The sequence below is a fragment of the Bos mutus genome, chromosome 3, assembly GCF_027580195.1.
Source record: "Bos mutus isolate GX-2022 chromosome 3, NWIPB_WYAK_1.1, whole genome shotgun sequence".
NCBI classification, from domain to species: Eukaryota; Metazoa; Chordata; class Mammalia; order Artiodactyla; family Bovidae; genus Bos; species Bos mutus.
The window spans coordinates 42835160-42855810 of NC_091619.1; the positions used below are offsets into that span (position 1 = coordinate 42835160).

The window sequence follows — 20651 nt, forward strand, 5'->3', positions numbered from 1 at the left end:
TGAATATGGCCACAGGTCAATGAATATATAATCATATCAGGCATAACTGTAAAAGCTAAATCTTCAGTGAAAGCTTAATATGTGTCAGGAATTATGCAAAGAACATAACATATCATTTTAGTTTTTACAAAAATAATTTGAATATATCTTATTCATTTTTCTCAGAGAGACTTAAAAAAGTAATTTGCCCAAGGTCATATAACCTGTGTTCTGAGACAGGAGTATAGGACTGTATTTTCCACTTTTGATTTATGTTCCATGTTTATTACTGCAGAGTTCAAAATCATAATCACTGTGCTATACAGTATTACAGAATTACATTGAAAAAGTTTTCATCCATATAAATTAACCATTACCTCTATTAGGCATAGAGAATGGCTTCCACTTCCAAGTTCCCACAATTATAAACAATACTGGGGTAAACATCTCCAAAATAGACATATCTATAAGTTCAATTAATAAAACTTATTTAAGATATATTTATAGAAGTGGAAATGCCAGGGGGAAAAAATGATGAGTACTCTTAAGGTTTTTGGTTTAATAGCCAGTGTTTTCTCCAACAACAGAGAATGTTCTTAAGAATAAGAGAATTGTTCTTAATAATTTTCATACATCTTAAAGGTCAAAAATAAATGAAGTACCTCATTTTCATTTATATATTTTTAATATCTTTCCATACATTTATTTTGTGCCTTTCTTTTGTGACTGAAATAATCAACTGTTCAAATAATAACTCAATAACCGGGCTTTCCTGATGACTCAGACAGTAAAGAATCTGCCTGCAATGGGAGACCCAGGTTCAATCCCTGGAGAAGGAAATGGCTACCCACTCCAGTATTCTTGCCTGGAGAATTCCATGGACTGAGAAGCCTGCCAGGCTATACAGCTCATGGGGTTGCAAAGAGTCAGACACACCTGAGCGACTAACGCTTTCACTAACTGACAAATCAAATTCTAGGTACCACTGGCCTTTAGACTTAATTTATGGAGTGGTTAATGGTCCTAATTTTTTAATTAGAGTTCATTAAAGGCATAATTTACATCCTATAAAATTCCCTTTTATAATACATTTTAGTGAGTTTTGACAAATGCCTACCATCATGTAACCATCACCATATTCAAGTTATAGGACATTTCTACCACCCTAAAATGATAGCAAACTCCTGCTTTATCTCCTAACACCAGCGAGAACTAATATGTTTTCTGTTCCTATGCTTTTGCCTTTTCCACGGTGTCATATAAATGGATTCACTCAGTATATAGCCTTTGAGTCTGACTTCTTGCATATTGTTCAATGCATTTGAGATCCATTCATGTTTTTACCTGTTTTCTTTTTCTTCCCTTTTTATTGCTGAGTGGTATTCTGTTGTGTGGATGTACCACCATTTTTTAAAATCTATTTACCAATTGAGGGCTATATAAGCTGTTCTAGTTTTTCCCAATTATGAATACATCTGATATAAAACTTTATGCACATGACTTTGTATGAATGGGCTCTAGGGCATGCAGGCTTCAGTAGTTGCAGCCCGTGGGCTCAGAAGTTGCGGCTCCCGGGCTCCAGAGCGCAGGCTCAATAGTTATGCTGCACAGGGTTGGTTGCTCTTGCAGCATGAGGAATCTTCCCAACCAGGGTTCGAACCTTTATCTCCGGCACAGACTCCTCACCACTAACGCACCAGGCAAGCCCAAATAGGCAAGTTTTTTAAATAAGTTTTAATCAGTTCCTGGTTGTATATGAACTTATCATACAGTTGATCCTTTACCCACATCCTTTGATTCATCTCTGTCAGGTAGTATTAGGCTACTTATTTAGCAAATCACAAGCTGTAATCAAGATTACCGGGAGAAATATCAATAACTTCAGATATGCAGATGACACCACCCTTATGGCAGAAAGAGAAGAGGAACTAAAAAGCCTCTTGATGAAAGTGAAAGTGGAGAGTAAAAAAGTTGGCTTAAAGCACAACATTCAGAAAATGAAGATCATGGCATCTGGTCCCATCACCTCATGGGAAATAGATGGGGAAACAGTGGAAACAGTGTCAGACTTTATTTTTTTGGGCTCCAAAATCACTACAGATGGTGACTGCAGCCGTGAAATTAAAAGATGCTTACTCCTTGGAAGAAAAGTTATGACCAACATAGACAGCATATTCAAAAGCAGAGACATTACTTTGCCAACAAAGGTCCGTCTAGTCAAGGCTATGGTTTTTCCTGTGGTCATGTATGGATGTGAAGAAAGCTGAGCACCGAAGAATTGATGCTTTTGAACTGTGGTGTTGGATAAGACTCTTGAGAGTCCCTTGGACTGCAAAGAGATCCAACCAGTCCATTCTGAAGGAGATCAGCCTTGGGATTTCTTTGGAAGGAATGATGCTAAAGCTGAAACTCCAGTACTTTGGCCACCTCATGCGAAGAGTTGACTCAGGAAAAGACTCTGATGCTGGGAGGGACTGGGGACAGGAGGAGAAGGAGAGACAGAGGATGAGATGGCTGGGTGTCATCACTAACTCGATGGATGTGAGTCTCAGTGAACTCCAGGAATTGGTGATGGACAGGGAGGCCTGGCGTGCTGTGATTCATGGGGTCACAAAGAGTCGGACATGACTGAGCGACTGAACTGAACTGAACTGAACTGAATGTGTTTTAAAAAGTTCAGTGCAGTTCAGTCACTCAGTCATGTCCAACTCTGCAGCACGCCAGGCCTCCCTGTCCATCACCAGCTCCCTAAATTTACCCAAACTCATGTCCATTGAGTCGGTGATGCCACCCAACCATCTCATCCTCTGTCGTTCTCTTCTCCTCCCGCCTTCAATCTTTCCCAGCATCAGCGTCTTTTCAAATGAGTCAGCTCTTCGCATCAGGTGGCCAAAGTATTGGAGTTTCAGCTTCAACATCAGTCCTTCCAGTGAATACCCAGGATTGATCTCCTTTAGGATGGACTGGTTGGATCTCCTTGCAGTCCAAGGGACTCTCAAAGGTCTTCTCCAACACCGCAGTTCAAAAGCATCAGTTCTTCAGCTTCTCAGCTTTCTTTATAGTCCAACTCTCACATCCATACATGACTACTGGAAAAACCATAGCTTTGACTAGACAGACCTTTGTTGGAAAGAAAGAAATAAGAAGCCATTCGTTAGATTAAAATATCAGTGTAAATCAAGGCATGGGTACATGGGTGAGTTATATTTCTTATCATCAGTTGTGATGTACAGTAAATTCTCTGTCCATGGGATTCTTCAGGCAAGAATACTGGAGTGGATTGCCATGCACAGCTCCAGGGGATCTTCCTGATCCAGGGAATCAAACCCAGGTCTCTTGCATTGCAGGCGGACTCTACCATCTGAGCCGCAAGGGAAGCCTATGGAACATGTAACAAATATCAAATAAGAAACACTATGGTACATTTCTCAGGACGAATGAGTTTACAGTCTCATGAGTCTCTACTTATAGATTTATAAATAATTTTATAAGAACAGAGTGATGATAGTTATGTTAGAGGAGCATATAAAGGGTGACCTATCCAAACTTAGTGATGCTGCTGCTTCTGCTGCTGTTAAGTCGCTTCAGTCGTGTCTGACTCTGTGCGACCCCATAGACGGCAGCCCACCAGGCTCCCCCGTCCCTGGGATTCTCCAGGCAAGAACACTGGAGTGGGTTGCCATTTCCTTCTCCAATGCATGAAAGTGAAAAGTGAAAGTGAAATCGCTCAGTCGTGCCCGACTCTTAGTGACCCCTTGGACTGCAGCCTACCAGGATTTTCCGTCCATGGGATTTTCCAAGCAAGAGTATTGGAGTGAGGTGCCATCCTGTAAATAGAGATCTGAAGGGCTGTTAGCCAAAGAGGGGAGAAGAGAATGTTCCGGACAGAGGAACCAGCTTACACCAAGATTTTGTTTGGCAGGTGAGAGAAGAGTACTAGGGCAAGAGAATTGAGGATGCCATCAAAGAATGTTCAACTTGACTACAGAATGAGCATAATAGAAATAAAATTGAGAAAGAGTAAGATGGACTAGAACAGATGAAAACAACTATTGGTTGGGAAATTTCCAGAATGGCCAGAGAAAATTTATTGTATGAGGGAGATAGGCCAGGAGGTAAATAGGATGGGTGGTTGACCACGTAGTTGTGACTGTGGACTAAAAGTATTGGACAAATCATTAGAATTAGGGAAGTTAAAAAACTTCAGATAGAGTCCTGGGATACCGACATCCACCAAATAACATGAACACATTCGTATTAATAGACTTGCATGGAGTTTCATGTCAGTACATTGGGAAACTGAGCTAAAATGAAACATAAGTGTTTATTACAAATCTTCTCAACACCTTATGCCCCGTGAACTCTCAACAAGGAATGCAATGTGCAGCTATTGCCAGAAGTGTTAGAACACAAAGATTTTATTTTATTTTTTTGAGAAACATTCAATATTACTGCTCTTGTAGGCCATGCTCTTTTTGCCAGAGAAGTGATAGCATTTTAAAGAAACAATTGATTGTCTATACCTGACAGTGCTCACATTGCTAACTGATCACTTTTCCACACCTCTTGGCAGTGGTTCTCAGACTGATGTAAAAGGGAATCCATCACTTGCAGCATTCAAAAAAAAAAAAAAAAAAGGCCAGACTCCTGGAATGCAGCCTCAAGAATCGGATCCAGTAGCCCTGGGCTTGAGCCAGGCGATTGGTCGTGTATCAGGCACCTCAGGTGATTTGGACGTGTTGCCAGCGGTTGGCGTGGGTCCAGCTGGGCATGCAGAGTTTCTGAAACAGTTTTCAATATTAGCTGCACACTAGAATCATCTGGAGAGCCTTTAAAAATCCCACTGACCAGACCACGCCTCATAGCAATTAAATCCAAGTCTCCAGAGTTGCCTCAGTATTTGTTTAAAGCCCCCAGGTGATTCCAACATGCAGCCAATTAGAGAACCCGTGCTCCTAAAGATTCATTGTGGAAAGCCTTAAGTTTCTTTGGCTCCTTGGGACTTGGAAATATTTCATAAGATCTATAGCTAATACTCCAGTAAAAGCTTGGCCTGCCTCTGGGTTAATTAGCTTATCAGAGAAAGCCACCTAGAGTTTTCCCCTTTCTCTGGGGAGGAACAATTCTCTCGGAGAGTGTTTTAGCCTCTTTCTCCAAATAGTACCAAAAGGAAATTCCTGAGAAGAAACAAAACTCAGAGCTATTATAAAATTCTAAATTGAAACAGAACCACCATAAAAAAAAAAAAGAAAGAAATGGTTCCAAAAAAGTTGTCATTCCCAAGAGAATTCTGGTTCTGTCATCTTTAGCTCTTATGTCATCACATCCCCAACTTTTTAAAACAAGAAATTGCTTGGATGAACTTTACAGTGTTTCATAGCCTCAAGTTTGAAGTTCTTTAGTAATTTCTTCTTAGATGGACTTAACATCATTTCTCTTTTCTGAAATACCAACTTCAGGCTGTACCAGGAGGATAACCTACTGTGATGGAGTTGAATCTTAGAGCACACACTTCATACATGACTGCTTTTCTTCCTCTCTCTTCTCCTTTTCATTTTGCCTCATCAGAGGACATGGTGAATGAAGGAAGAAGCAAATAGCAAAATAAAGATGGCCAGTATTTGGGAATATGACATCCATCTACCTTCCCCTGGTAAAACGTAGGCTGTATCTGTAACAATTGTTGGTTATAGGACTGTGGTTCCGTATCCTAAATCATTAGTGCTAGATGTTTCTCAGGATTAAACTATTTTATATTTTAGGAGAAAATACCGTGTATTGTTACACAAGCAGGATCTTGAGCATCACTTTGTAATCAAAGATGGATATTTCTGCAGCACAGCAGAGTACAAATTGCCTCACAGGGAATTCACCAATGGTGGTAAGAAACACCACCAAATGAGCTTGCACCAAAAAGAAACATTTGGGTTTTAAAGCTCGTTTGGATATTAGAATTGTAGACTATAGCATCCTGGAATTCCGACCAATTATAAAAAACTTCTTTGTTCTCTGTCTTTTTCTTCCTCTTTTTTACTTTTTATCTTGCTTCTGGCTTTTATGGATAACCATAATATGTTTGTGTAGAGAGATGAGGACCTTTGTGCATATCATCCCATTTAATCCTAATCAAAATCCATTCAAATATGTATTATTATTTCCACTTTACAGATAAGAAAGCCAGATCTCTGAAAGATTAAACTGCTTGTGAAAATGTCAGTTGCTACAGAGCCCACCTTCAGACACCTGACATTCACACTACCTGACCACAGCATCCACTGTGCCCCACGGCTTCCTTACCAATAGAGTGAAGACACAAATCACTGAATTCAAGATACCATATGCACAGATCCCATTTTATATTTAACATAAAAGCTGATTGCTGATAACTTCCAATTAAAAGCCAAAAGCTGTTTATAATCATCCAGAAAGAAAGAAATGGAACAGTATTTAAGCTCAGCATTTGGTCCAGCAATATAACATCGGCTTTTAAATAGACGAGTGCTTTATCCAAGTAAGTCAATACTTAAACACTGAAATAATATATAAAATACATTTTGTAGGTGTCCCGAATCCAACCCATTGAGAATGGTCAAGAAGAAAATTCACAGGGAAGGTCCTTTAAAGATTGTCTCGCAAGACTCTTCAGCTGGATAATGGGAATCAGCCACTGTGAACACCTTCAATTAAGGCAATAAACGTATGTGCGCTCGCGCGCACTGGTGTTAGAATTGAGTTGCAAAGCTAAGGCAAATACAAAATATGTGTCCTTCTGTGCAAGTTTCCATTATAACCAGAAGGGATCTAGATACTAGATCATTTTGGTTATTATTGTTATTTTTATTTTTTCTTGTTCAAATATATTTTGGTTTATCACTGATATTTCACTCATTAATGGTAACTTAGCATTCCTCAATCAAATAGCCCTTGATAGTAGTAACTTTTTTTGTTTTCTTATCTGAAGTGCTGTTTTTGCATCTCCCTGTATTTTTTCGAGGAAAAATGGTGAGTGGCAGATCTCACTAAGTAGCAAGTTATTGCCAAATTTCATGTCATAAATAACAATTTTGTTTTAAGTAACTTTAAAATTCCAAAGTATAATTTATACAAATGGGATATAGGATAAATAGAAAAATCAAGATTTTTAACATGGAACTTAAAGCTTCAAAAATTGACATACTAGGGACTTAGAGTTTATCAAATTTAAGAATCCAAAACTACTTTTCAGAAACAAGTACTTATTTTTCCATGGGACCTCTGCACTCAAGGACTGGATTCAGTATTTTGCTCACTGACTTGCTGTGGACTTGAATGAACACTTTCTAATGAGTATAACATATTCTAATCTTCAGTACTTTGGACTCAAGCTCTGTTAACTTCTCTGTACACCTCTCTGTGTGTAATTGCACTGATGAATTGTATGACCACTTTCTTCTTAAGACTCTGATTTAAGCTTCTGTGCATGAATGTTTAGTTTGCCTATTGAAAGTTTGCCCTGTCTACTAATAAGATTTAATATTGCATATAAAGAATTCAACCAGATTAAAAGGCAAAACCCCTTGTCACCTAGTTTGACTCATTCAGGGGAACTGAAAATATTAAGTGCAATTCTGATTTTTTTAATATTACTAAAAAAAATGCTGATGGGGAAGTGAGGAACATATCTTCCTGCATAGGAATCATACCATTTGAATATTTCAAATCATGCAGTTACATACATGTAATTGTTATAATAGAGAATCATACAGTTTTATAGATGATAAGGATTTTACTTTGTCCTTTCTCTAGATTCTTTCAGGAAAAAAACTATTCCTGGGCTAGAAGAGAATTCATCTTATTTCTTAAAGCCTACTGAGGTTAATAGTCCATCTCTTTCATTCTACGATTTGGGTTTGTTTGCTGTTAGTGAAATTAATGAACAGATGGCCCCGTGCTCTCTGTCCACTCCTTTCATGTACTTGGAAACTATTATTAAATTTCCCTTTAATGTTTTCTTCCCTACACATAGTCACTTCGTTGTTTTCTTTTCATCTGTTTATCTCTCTAACTACCGCCTTTAAGTGGTAAGTCCTGAGCAGAATCTTTTAATTCCAGCCAAGTAGGTAAAGCCATCTCAGAGGTTAGAACTTAAGTCTGATGTGAAAGTGTAAGGGTACTGATTAGAAAAAGCAGGCTTTTCCCCTGAGTCCTGGGATCTAAAAGTGGAGTCAATCTGGAACCACAGTTACCCTTGAATTTAACCTGGTTATGACTTAGCATAAAGAAAGGGGTACTATTGCTTGGAATTTATAAGCAGTGAAAAGAAGATCTAGTGGTCACCAAAATGTGCTTTTAAATGGCAAAACCTAGATCTTAATAGCTCACTTACACTTATCTATGCAATGCCTTGTTTCTAAGGTGACCTTTTATCCGTATTTGGGACGGCCCCAGTTTAAGCAACCGGAGAAGGCAATGGCACCCCACTCCAGTACTCTTGCCTGGAAAATCCCATGGATGGAGGAGCCTGGTGGGCTGCAGTCCATGGGGTCGCTAAGAGTCAGACACGACTGAGCAACTTCATTTTCACTTTTCACTTTCATGCATTGGAGAAGGAAATGGCAACCCACTCCAGTGTTCTTGCCTGGAGAATCCCAGGGACGGGGGAGCCTGGTGGGCTGCCATCTATGTGTCGCACAGAGTCGGACACAACTGAAGCGACTTAGCAGCAGCAGCAGCAGCAGCAGTTTAAGCCACAAGGGAAGCTCAGCTGGTAAAGAATCCGCCTGCAATGCAGGAGACCTGGATTCGACCCCTGGGTTGGGAAGATCCCCTGGAGAAGGGAAAGGCTACCCACTCCAGTATTCTGGTCTGAAGAATTCCATGGATGGTATAGTTCATGGGGTCGCAAAGAGTTGGACACAACTGAGCGATTTTCACTTTCACTTTCAAGCCCAGGTTTAGATGAAAATTTATATGCTCTCCCTACAGTCACTGCACAGTCTTTGTCACTCTCCAGCTTTTTTACCTGTCACTTGGTTTTTCCTCTGCTTGTTTTCTCCCTTGCATTGATTACCAGTGATTTGTTTCTGTTACTTTCTTGGCTTTATTAAGGTCTTTTAATACAGGAAGTCCCCTACATATGAAAGTTTCTAATTTTCAAAGATGCAAATGTGCATTCTCATGTCCAGTCACATAAGTTAGTTCATGTGTCTGGCGTACATTGTCACGTGTGTGTATCCTCTGCAAGTGGTTGTGCATTTGTGTACTTTACAGTACTATATAGAGTACAGAAGTGCAGTTTCTTTATTTCAAGCCCAGGATGTCCAGAAGCATTGGTGACATAGCTGGTACTGCTAAGAAGTGCCAACTGTTATACCATACTACTATACTTTTCAAGGTACTGTACTGTAAAATTAAAAATTTTTTATTTTTTGTTTGTTTTTTATGTATTATTTGTGTGAAAAGTATTACAAACCTGTTACAGTACAGTACTATATAGCTGATCATGTTATTTGGCTACCTAGGCTGACATTGTCGGACTTATGAACCCGCTCTCAGAACAGAACTCATTCATTTGTGGGGGACTTAGTGTATTTCTTCCCTGGTGGCTCAGAGGTTAAAGCGTCTGCCCGCAATGTGGGAGACCTGAGTTTGATCCCTGGGTTGGGAAGATCCCCTGGAGAAGGAAATGGCAACCCACTCCAGTATTCTTGCCTGGAGAATCCCATGGACGGAGGAACCTGGTGGGCTACAGTCCACGGGGTCGCATAAGAGTCGGACACGACTGAGCGACTTCACTTTCATTTTCCTTTAGTGTATTTCAGTTCTGCTTTCCAGGGAGATGGTCCCTTCACTCAGGATCATCGTTAGTAAATTTAATGAGCCTCGTGTACATTATTATTTAGGGTAAGAGCACATTGATACCTAGGCCAGCGGCCTTTGGAGCAACATCTGTTTTCTCTCCCTTGTTTAAACCTCCTTTCGTTTCTTTCCAGTGTCACATCTTCACTCTTTCTTTACCCACCAGTTGCCACAGACTGATTAATCTTCCATTTATAACTTAACATCTTTCCAGAAATTACTATGTGCTGGGCCCTGTCCGGAGGAGACATTCCTGTCAGTTTTGCACTGAAACACTGTGTATTAAATTGTATTTTTTCAGTTCACAGATTTCAAGTCCCCGTGGGGCCACTAGAAATAAAACTATGATGTACTGTTTCCACAGTTCTTATGGCTTTTTTCTATCCTAGTGCAATCTGTAACTCCGAAAGATCTCTTTTGTCTTAAAGGCATGCTTGTGCTTTTGGAAGGAATACTCAAGAAAACTTAGAGATGAGACACTGAATTAGTCAACATTTTTATCAGGACTTTTTGTTTTTAATGGGAAATTAAACTTTCTAAGGGCTTATCAGGAATTAGTAAAAAGGTCCACATGCTCTGGTCACTACTGATTCTTACTGATACTGTTGTTCTCTAGTAGGTTGAAGTGGGTAAGACCTAGAAAAAAATGCCTTAAGCAGTCATCAGTGGTATTCTTCTAGTTGTGGTTAATATGCCTCGATTCAGTGAAAATGAATTTATTCACATACATTCAAAACATGTTTTAGCTATTCAAAACACCTTACCTTGTAAAGTGCCACACATACATGGAAGAAATCTCATGGCATGTGTTCATTATGTAAAATTCTATTTATGATATCTTTGACTTATAAAGAGTCAAAGCTACAATGAAAAACATTCTAAACATGTAATTTGATGGTAAAACCCTTTTGTAATGCTGCTATTATTGGTTTGGGCTGTCATTTATGTTAGCTCCTGACATGACCTATATGTAGCATGATTAATTATGTCATATCGATTTCCACTGCAGTATTTCAGCAGCTATATTGCATGTCTGAAACCATTTAAATATTAGCAATTCCTCAGGCTTCCTTTGTACACAATTCAGTTGCTTTAAAAAAACTGTAAAAAAGTCTCTACAACGAATTCTCTGGTTGAGGTAAACAACAGAGATTGCAGTCTGTAGTCTGGATTCATGCATCAAAAATGAAGTGTTTAAAGTAGATCTTTGTCAGCTAGCAAATGCCATTTCAGTCTGAACATTTCACCACTCCTTCTATGCCATCTGTCTCACAGGGAGCAATTAATCTGAAACTCCAACATGCAGCATTAAAATTCCATTAACGCTGAACAGAATATTAACATGTCTGGCATTACCATATTTATCTCTCCAAATTTCAGTGTTAATTTTGAATAAGGCAGGTATAACATTTTCCTCTATTTGGTTAATTAAGAATATTGGATAAAATATATAATTAGTAGCTAAATTGATATAATAATATATGCAACTCATTTGAATAATGCTGAATGTTTTTGCAATTTAAGTGTATCTGGGCTACAACTTTATATAAGGCTACTGATTATTTGTAAAAGCACCAAAATCTTTTACAAAGCCAGTTTTCCCAAGACTCTGACTTTGTAATTCCTTTTTCTTTTTGCAGAACCACATCACTGCCTTCGCAGAAGTCACATGATATTGAAGCAAATGGTCTCTCACTGCATTGGACATCATCCCTTGTCACCATTCATTCGTAACACCCAAAGTGTGTTTGATGACAAAAAAGGTTTATAAAGTTGTCTAATCATTTTTATAATTTAAAAACCAGTGTCACCTTATCTGTTTCCCCCACTAGACTGTGAGCTCCTCAAGGGCAGGACTGTGTCTTTCTTCTCTGTCTCCCCTAAACCTACAACAAAGCCTCACACAGAGTAGGTAGGTGTTCAATAAAAAAGTGATGACCAATGAATAAAAATTAATTCTGAAATAAAACATTCATTTTAATTTCTCACAGAATCACTGAGACTAAGTGAAAAGAAACCTCTATACGAGTCATATTTGTGTGAGACGTCCCTCCACTTTGAGCTAGTTAAGCTTTTTAATTTATCATGTATCTTCTATTTGGCAGCATACCATATTTCATTCGAAGTGGACTTTGAAAGTCATGGGGGTTTTTATTTCATTATTCAGCATGACCTTATTTCCATTCTAACAGATTTCAGTGTGTGAAATTACTTTACTTTTAGAAAGTATGTTCTATACTAAAATAATGTTTGCACATAATATTATGCTATATTTCACTTAAAATACCATTCATACTATAAATTCTAAGACTGGTGCTTCTGCTTTTGAAGGTGAAAATGCCAATTTTTACTGTAATAAGTAATGTATCATAATTAAAAATTATTTATTTGGATTTTTGTTCCTGACAATCGTGATTTAATTGTTGACTTGTAGTTTTTGAATGCAGGCAGTGTTTAGGATAGTCTAAGTGACTGAATCCAGCAATCGTACCTATGTATTGAACAATTTTCCACAGATAACCATCTCAAGAGTGTTCAAAGGCTCCATTCTTTGGCTAGTCCAAGTTTCCACATAATTTAAATAGAGAAGAATCACCCCCAGACAATGCAGATTAAATGATATAAATGCAAGAAATATAGTCAATGTATTTTGCTTTGCATAATTGTAGTAGTTTACAGTTTACAAAGTATACTGTACTTTGTTACTTCATCTAATCCTCACAATGAAAAAAAGTGAAAGTTGCTCAGTCCAACTCTTTGTAATCCCAAATCCTCACAATAGCCCCAGGTAAACCGTTAAGAGTTTGGCTTTAGTGTTACAGATGAGAAAAATAAAGACAAGGCAGGGTAAATAATGTGCCCAACTCCACACAACTAGGATGAGGCAGTTAAAGTTTAAATTCAGATTTAGCATTCTTTGTAAATATGCCACAGCTGCCATATCATCTGGACACATCGAGGCCTTTCAGTGGTCAGTGGAGTCCTGGGCAATCACCTATATGTCAAAAAAATGAAAAAATGTCCAAATAAAGTTATAAAAGTCATGTGGTATTAGTGTTTTAAGGATAAACACTTTTCAAAATACAATATACTAATCAATTTATAATCTTATTTAAAAATAATGTCAAGACTAATACAATTATGTAAAGTTTAAAAATAAAATAAAATTTAAAAAAAAAAAAAATAAAATAAAATCAAAAAAAAATGTCAAGAATCTAGATGTGAGGTCTTTGTAAAGTCAAAACCTCAATCAGCTGTCTCTCCTGCAACCCTCCCACCCATGCCCTAACCCCACCCCTCAGGAGAGGCCCTGAGGGGCATCCCTTACACTGAACATGTGGAATCAAGAATGAAAGTTATAACATAAGGAAAATAAATTGGACTATGACAAAACCATTCAACATATTCCTCAACAATAACTATGATTTTCAAAGCTACACAGAGTAGCTTCATCTTATGTGAGTAATTGATTGAAAAGATTCTTCTTAACCTTGACAAAACTAAAGGACATAAATTTTTAAGTTTTTATACAATTGTAACAGAAATCAAAAAGTAAAAGACTTCTCCATTACTCTCAAAATAGACATAACTTACTCTTTTCATCACTGTAGGATTTAAACTACTTAAAGTAGGACCAGAAAAGCAGAAAATTCCTATTTCTACCTTTCAGACTTCTGTAGCAAGTTCAGTTCTGGAGGAAATTTAGAATACTAAAAAGCTTGGAAAGCCTTGACACTCTTTAAAGATTTTTTTTAAGGCAATAACAGTGGTGGAGGATTCACTTACTGGAAATAAAAGTGGAGGAAACGATCATAATATTTTAGGAGGCAGGATTACCAGTAACACTTAAAGAGGTCTATTTTCTCAGTTCTAGCATCAGTCTTCAAGGAATCAGTCACACTTTTCTTGTTGGAAGCCTTATATATATATTTGTACCTTGCTAAACCTGGTCTGAATGCAGGAGTTAAAAATTCCTCAGAAATCCAGATTTAAACCTGTAATGTCATCTGTAAATATAAATGTCATGGACCCAAGATTGTATAATGAATGATCCTGCCATGAAGGAAATTCAGAAGAATAAAAAGATACACATGCCTAGGGCAAGAAGTCAGCAAAGAGCCCTTAACCATGATGCTGTTACTGAGAATAATGAAAACACATTAAAAAAATACTCATTTGTAAATATGTGTATATATAGTCTAGTAAAAGCAGGCAAACACATATCTTTCTGATAAAGACATCTTTTTATTCTACTTACTTGGGGCCCAGGTCAGTATCAATTGGTCAGCCTGAAAATTTCAGTAGTCTCTGTTTGCATGGCAGAAATTCTGCACATGTTTTATCTGATTCCTAAGAGTATCTAAAAGGATCTTTTATGTTAAAAGAGAGGTGAACCTTCTTTGACAGACTTTGTCTATTCCACTTCTAACTGGGCCTCTCTTTTCTCAGGATCTATCCTAGCCAAATATCTCAGTTACATTTACCATGCAGTTTCCTTTGTGAAAGAGCAGTAGGGGAAGAAATAGTTCTCTGCTGTGAGTTGTATTTTTCAAATAAAATATTAAAAATTAAAAACATTAAGTATGATTTTTGTCCCATACATTAATTCTTTCTTGAGGGTAGAGGAATAAAGAATGCTTGCTATCCTGATGAAAGTCAGATTGCCATAGTGACTAGAGAATATTTGGAAAGGCATCACGTGGTTCTGATTGGACCGGTCCTTTGGGCAGATAAGTGACCCCCTGCGTCCAATGGGCCATCCTGGGATCTCATCAACTTTCTTATTTACAAATCACAATCTTCTGGAGACAGCCTGGGATATTGAGCAGGTACACAGTCTACAACATACTCTGCCTCCTCCATGTGAGCAAGGTGCTGAAGAATAGGGTTGGTCAAACATTCCTTCACGTTTTTCTGTAAGTTGGTTTTAGTCGTGCTTACTTATTTTAACTAAGTCTTTAATTTCATTTGAAACAATTTTGCTAGATTGTCATTGTTGACAGATGTCATATCAGCATGCATTTTTAGAAAAAAACATCAAAACTGGTGAATTTTTGTGGAATCATTTTAATACTGAAGCTGGAAGGGAAAACAACATTTTTGACATACTATGCTTTACTATTTCAAGAAAGGTAAAAAGAAATGAAGTGCAAAACAAGATCTGCATTGTATGGAGAAGATGCTGTGACAGATTTGAATGTGTTGAAAGTGGCTTGAGAAGTTTCATGCTGGAGATTTCTCACTGGATGATGCTCCGTGGTCTGGTAGACCAGTTGAAATCAATGATTAAGTTGAGACATTAATTGAGAATGGTCAGTGTTATACTACACAAGAGAGAGCCAACATACTCAAAATATCCAAATCAAGCACTGAAAATCATTTGCACCAGCTTGGTTATGTTGACCATATTTCCATATGCAATACTCCATTTTGAAATGTAACAAAAATGTTTTGTTTTTAAAACAAACTGTTACAGGCAATGAAAAGCAGATGCTGTACAGTAAGGTGGAACAGAAGAGATTGTGGGGCAAGCAAAATGAACTACCAACAACCACACTGAAGGCCAGTCATCAACCAAAGAAGGTGATTTTGTGTGTACGGTGGGATTGGAAAGGAGTCCTCTATTATGAGCTCCTTCTGGAAAACCAAATGATTAATTCCAACAAGTACTGCTCCCAGTGAGTCCAACTGAAGCGGCACTTGTCGAAAAACGTCCAAAATTAGTGAACAGAAAACCATAATCTTCCATCAGGAAGACCCAAAATGGCAAGCTTGCTTTGATGACCAAGGAAAAACTGTTGTACCTTGGCTTGGAAGCTCCAATTCATCTGCTGTATTCACCAGACATTGTACCTTCGAATTTCCATTTATTTTGGTCTTTACAAAATTCTCTTAATGGAAAAAATTTCAATTCCCCATGTATAAAAGGAACCTCGAACAGTTCTTTGCTCAAAAAGATAAAAAGTTTTGGGAAGAAGGAATTATGAAGTTGCCTGGAAAATGCCAGAAGGTAGTGGAACAAAATGGTGAATATGTTGTTCAATAAAGTACTTGGTGAAAATGAAAAATGTCTTTTATTTATACTTAAAAATCAAAGAAACATCTTGGCCAACCTGATAAATAACCTTGTTCCTGCCTCTAGATTACCATTTATTAAATTTTTATTGCATGCTCTAAAAAGTTGTCCTGGACATATACCAAGTGATTCTATTTATACCTTACAAATATTGATCTCACATTTGGCAGGCATTGTTTTTCTAATGAATTTTGTGAGTTAAGTTTCTTTTAAAACATCAATTTAGAAAATTTCTTCCAGATTTTCAGTGAATGATTCTCTTCTAATAAGAAAATATAAAAATATTCGATTTCTTTTTTTCTGTCCCCTTCACTTTAGACTATAGCTGAATCTTGGTGTGATAGAGCCTCAGGACTTGGTCAAGGTATAATAACAATTTTGCTCTCCCCACCCCAAGATTTGTGAGCCATGGATGTATTGTTGTTCAGTCATGTCCTACTCTTTGCAACCCCGTGGACTGCAGCAGTCCAGGCCTCTCTGTCCCTCACCATCTCCCAAAGTTTGCCCGAGTTCATGTCCATTGCATCAGTGATGCCATCCAGCCATCTCATCCTGATGCCCTCTTCTCCTTCTGCTCTCAATCTTTTCCTTCATCAGGGATTTTTGCAGTGTGTCAGCTGTTGACATCAGATCACCAAAATACTGGAATTTCAACTTCAACATCAGTCCTTCCAATGACTGGATGGTTGGATTATAGAATCTAAATTCAAAATTCACATTGCCATTTTCAAATCTGTGGCCTTGCTCACAAGGATCTCTCATAAAAAGAAAGAGATGAGTGGGTACACAATCACCTTCAACCATCAGACAAAAGCTGAAAGTTCACATCTCAAAGATGCCAATAATTAACAAGGGTGATTCTTACTGACACCATCTTTGACTTACTGTTGTTTACTTGCTAAGTTGCGCCCAACTCCTTTGCAACCTCATGGACTGTAGCCCACCAGGGTACTCTGTCCATGGGATTTCCCAGGCATGAATACTAGAGTGGGTTGCCATTTCCTTTTCCAGTGGATCTTCCCAAGACAGGGACCAAACCCACACCTGCTGCTTGGCAAGCAGGTTCTTTACCACTTCCATTTTATTGCATTTATAAATGCATTTTCATTTTTCACTGAAGCACTATCATTTGTAGAAAAGGGTAAAAAAAATTTTTTTTCCCAGGAGTCAAAACAAGTGTATTTTTAAATTGCTTCTGAAAAGATAAAAATGCTTTCCAAAATATTGAGACATTTTGAATATTAATCAGGTTTCCCTAGAAGTAGTGCTCTTGCTCAAGAAGGCCATTCAACCTTCATTCATCCAGCAAATATTTGTAGAGTGATTTTGTACAACAGATAATTAGGAACATGCTGACTAAACAGTGGTTAGAAAGGGAGACATGGTCCCTACTCCTCCAGGTGGGATAGATCAGCAGCAGTGACACTAAACGTGTCTTAAGAGACTGTTTAAAGTTAAGGGGAGAACTGGCTTGGAATTTACCAGCTACCTAATCTCAGAACTAAGCAAAAGACATTTTTATAGATTACAGTGACAGCTAAAGTTAGTAATTTTTTAAAAGTCTCTGCCTCTATAAATAGCACTGTACTATTTAACTAGTTAATATTCAACAAGCTTTAAAGATTTCTAAATGCTATAATAATAAGCAAATACTATTCTCACAAATCTATGGTTCAGCTGAGCTATTGTTCTAGTCTGAGCTGGGCTCATTCATTAATCCATGACCAGATTGGCAGCTCTGCTGATCTTGACTGGACATTCTCCCATGTATGGGGGCCATCTGAATATAGACTAGTCTAGAATGGCTTCTCTTTGGACAACTTAAATTTTCTTTACATGATCTCAACTCCATCAGACTAGCTAAGCTCCTTCACACAGGGGATAAACAGAGAAGAAGCATGCAAGAGTCTGACACATCGTCAATTTCACCTCATTCAGCTGGCCAAGGCAAGTCCCAAGCCTGGCCAAGTTCCAAGGGGTGAGAGAGGGGTTGCAAAAGCACACTGCAGAGTGGTGGATGCAAAGATGAATGGAGAACAGGGACTCTACCACAGATGTCATGCAGCTAGATCTAAAAAATGTTCATGCAGTCCCTAACTAATTGAGTTACTCAAGGTGAAAAGTATGGATTTATTCTGATAAGCATGAGAAACTCACAAGTGACAACAGAGAGTAAGCTTATTGTATCTGAGCCAGAATGACCACATCCTCAATTTCCAGCTATCCCTGAAAAATGCTTTTGAGATAAACTGGCTAGAGAACTGTCCATCCAGAACTTAGCTGAGAGCAATAGGGAGCTTGTAGAGTCTCTTAGGTTTCCCAAGAAAGCCTTCCTAGGTTTTTTGTATTCACAAAAGAAAGAGGGCAAGAAAGTGAGAGAGAGGAGGAGGAAAACATCTGAGCAAAAAGAGTAGGAAAGAGATTGAAGTAAAAAAAATAAAACCTGAAAAAAATAATAATTGAAATATAAGACCAAGTTCTGATACTTTGATTGACTGTGTGTGTGTGTGTGTGTGCATGAAAGTGCATGCAAACATGCTCTTGCTTTGTGCAACTCTGATTTTCAAAACATCAGTTATCATGGTAGTGCCAGGCTGTCTAAGTCAGTAGAGCGTGAGACTGTTAATCTCAAGGTCATGGGTTTGAGCCTCATGTTGGGAGATACTTGTTTGTAGAGTATAGGTGGCACAGTGGTAAAGGATCCTCCTGCCAGTGCAGGAGACTCAGGAGACTTGGGTTCAATTCCTGGGTCAGAAAGATTCCCATGGATGCGGAACTGGTTACTCACTCCAGTATTCTTGCTTGGAAAATCCTGCAGACAGAGGAGCCTGGCAGGCTACTGTCCATGGGGTTGCAAAGAGTCAGACACAACTGAGAGACTAAACACACGCACGCACATGGACTGGATATCCACCACCACCCTCTAAATTCACACAGTAAACCCTGAATCCCCAGTGTGATAGTATTTGGATATGGAGTAGTAAAGAACTCGCCTGCCAATGCAGGAGACTTAAGAGACGAGGGTTCAGTCCCTGGGTTGGGAGGATCTCTTGGAGGAGGGCATGGCAACCCACTCCAGTATTCTTGCCTGGAGAATCCCAGGGGCAGAGGAGCCTGGCAGGCTACAGTCCATAGCATTGCACAGAATTGGACATGACTGAAGTGATGTAGGACACAGGTAGGCCATAAGGATGGAGCCTTCTTGATGTTAGTGCCCTTATAGGAGAACTCACTTCCTGCCTCACTGCTCTCCACCATGTGAGGATACGAGAAGACAGCTATCTGGGAACCAGGAAGATAGCTCTCCTCAGATTCCAGGTTTGCAGTTACCTTCATTTTGGACTTCACAGCCTCTAGGCCTGTGGAAAGTAATGTTTATCGTTAATGTTTGCTTTTACCCAGTCTATGTGTGTGTTAGTCGCTCAGTCATGTCTGACTCTATGTCACCCCATGGACTTTAGCCTGCCAGGCTCCTCTGTCTGTGGAATTCTCCAGGCAAGAATACTGGAGTGGATTGCCATTCCCTTCTTCATACCCAATCTATGGTACTGTGTTTTAGCAGCCCAAAAGACACATGGTTCAGGTAAACAACACCACTCTCCCAACAACAGAGTTCAAATTTTAGGTACTGTACCATGGTATAACTAATTGCATAATGTGCTTTCCTGGTGGCTCAGAAGGTAAAGAATCTGCCTATAGTGCAGGAAACCCATGGCCAATCCTGGGTTGGGAAGATAACCTAGAGAAGGTTATCACTTTTTTAGAGACTGCCAGGGATCGCGGCAAATGTGCTCACACATAGGCAGCAAAGTGTGCAGTTGTATTTACCATTTTTCTCCCATTGATAAATCCATGTGATAGTTTTTAAAATTACACAACTGAAAGGAGGAAATGGCTAACAAAGACGAAGTGCAGCAAAGAAGAAAAGGTGATAATGCTCAAAATGAAATTCAAATCTAGCATGAATGACCATGGGAATTCGACGCTACCACCACTGTCTGAGAAACTCCGTGAGTGCAGCCAGAGGAATTGAGTAAAAGTGAGATTCTTGACAAGAATAAGAAACAAGATTGTGATGAAATGAAGATATTCCGGAGATAGTGATTCTGACCAAAAACATCACATGAAAGTAACCCTTAGAGATATTTCACAACGTTGAAAGTCAAAGGACACAATATGATAAACTTAGAAAGGAGTATGAAAATAAGACAGGAAATACTGTATGCAATACATTGAGAACAGGAAGAAAGCAGCAAGCACTGCTCAGAGCTGCTCTGGATAAACTTTTTTACAAGGAAATAAGACATTTAACTCCCAATGTTTCTAATGTTTTAAATTCTAGTGTGTTGAATAAATATGTTTTGCTAAAATTTATTTACTTACATATTTAAAATTGACAGTAAGAGATTGTTAATTTTGTGACTAAAAAACAAAGAGCATAAATTTAAGAGCAGAAACTATAAAACTCTTAGAAGAAAATGTAGGCAGAACACTCTGACAAATCATAGCAAGATCCTCTATGACCCACCTACTAGAGTAAGTAATTAAAAACAAAAATAAACAAGTAGGACCTAATTAAAAGCTTTTGCACAGCAAAGGGAACTATAAACAAGGTGAAAAGACAACCCTCAGAATGGGAAAAACTAGACAGCAGACAAAAGATTAATTTCTAAAATATACTAGCAACTCATACAACTGAGTACCAGAAAAACTAACAACCCAATCAAAAAATGGACAGAAGATCTACATTTCTCCAACG

The 20651-nt window shown here is 38.4% G+C and overlaps 1 protein-coding gene across 3 annotated transcripts in view; it reads left to right on the forward strand.

The window, feature by feature from the left end:
* Nucleotides 1-12207, forward strand: part of PLPPR5 (phospholipid phosphatase related 5) — a 135954-nt gene extending 123747 nt beyond the window's left edge. For all 3 annotated transcript variants that reach the window (XM_005906505.3, XM_005906506.3, XM_070367621.1), the window contains one exon: nucleotides 11457-12207. In XM_005906505.3, the coding sequence (XP_005906567.2) occupies nucleotides 11457-11489 (33 nt within the window). In that variant the 3' untranslated portion in view covers nucleotides 11490-12207. The remainder of the gene's footprint in view (nucleotides 1-11456) is intronic.
* Nucleotides 12208-20651: the final 8444 nt, after the last annotated feature.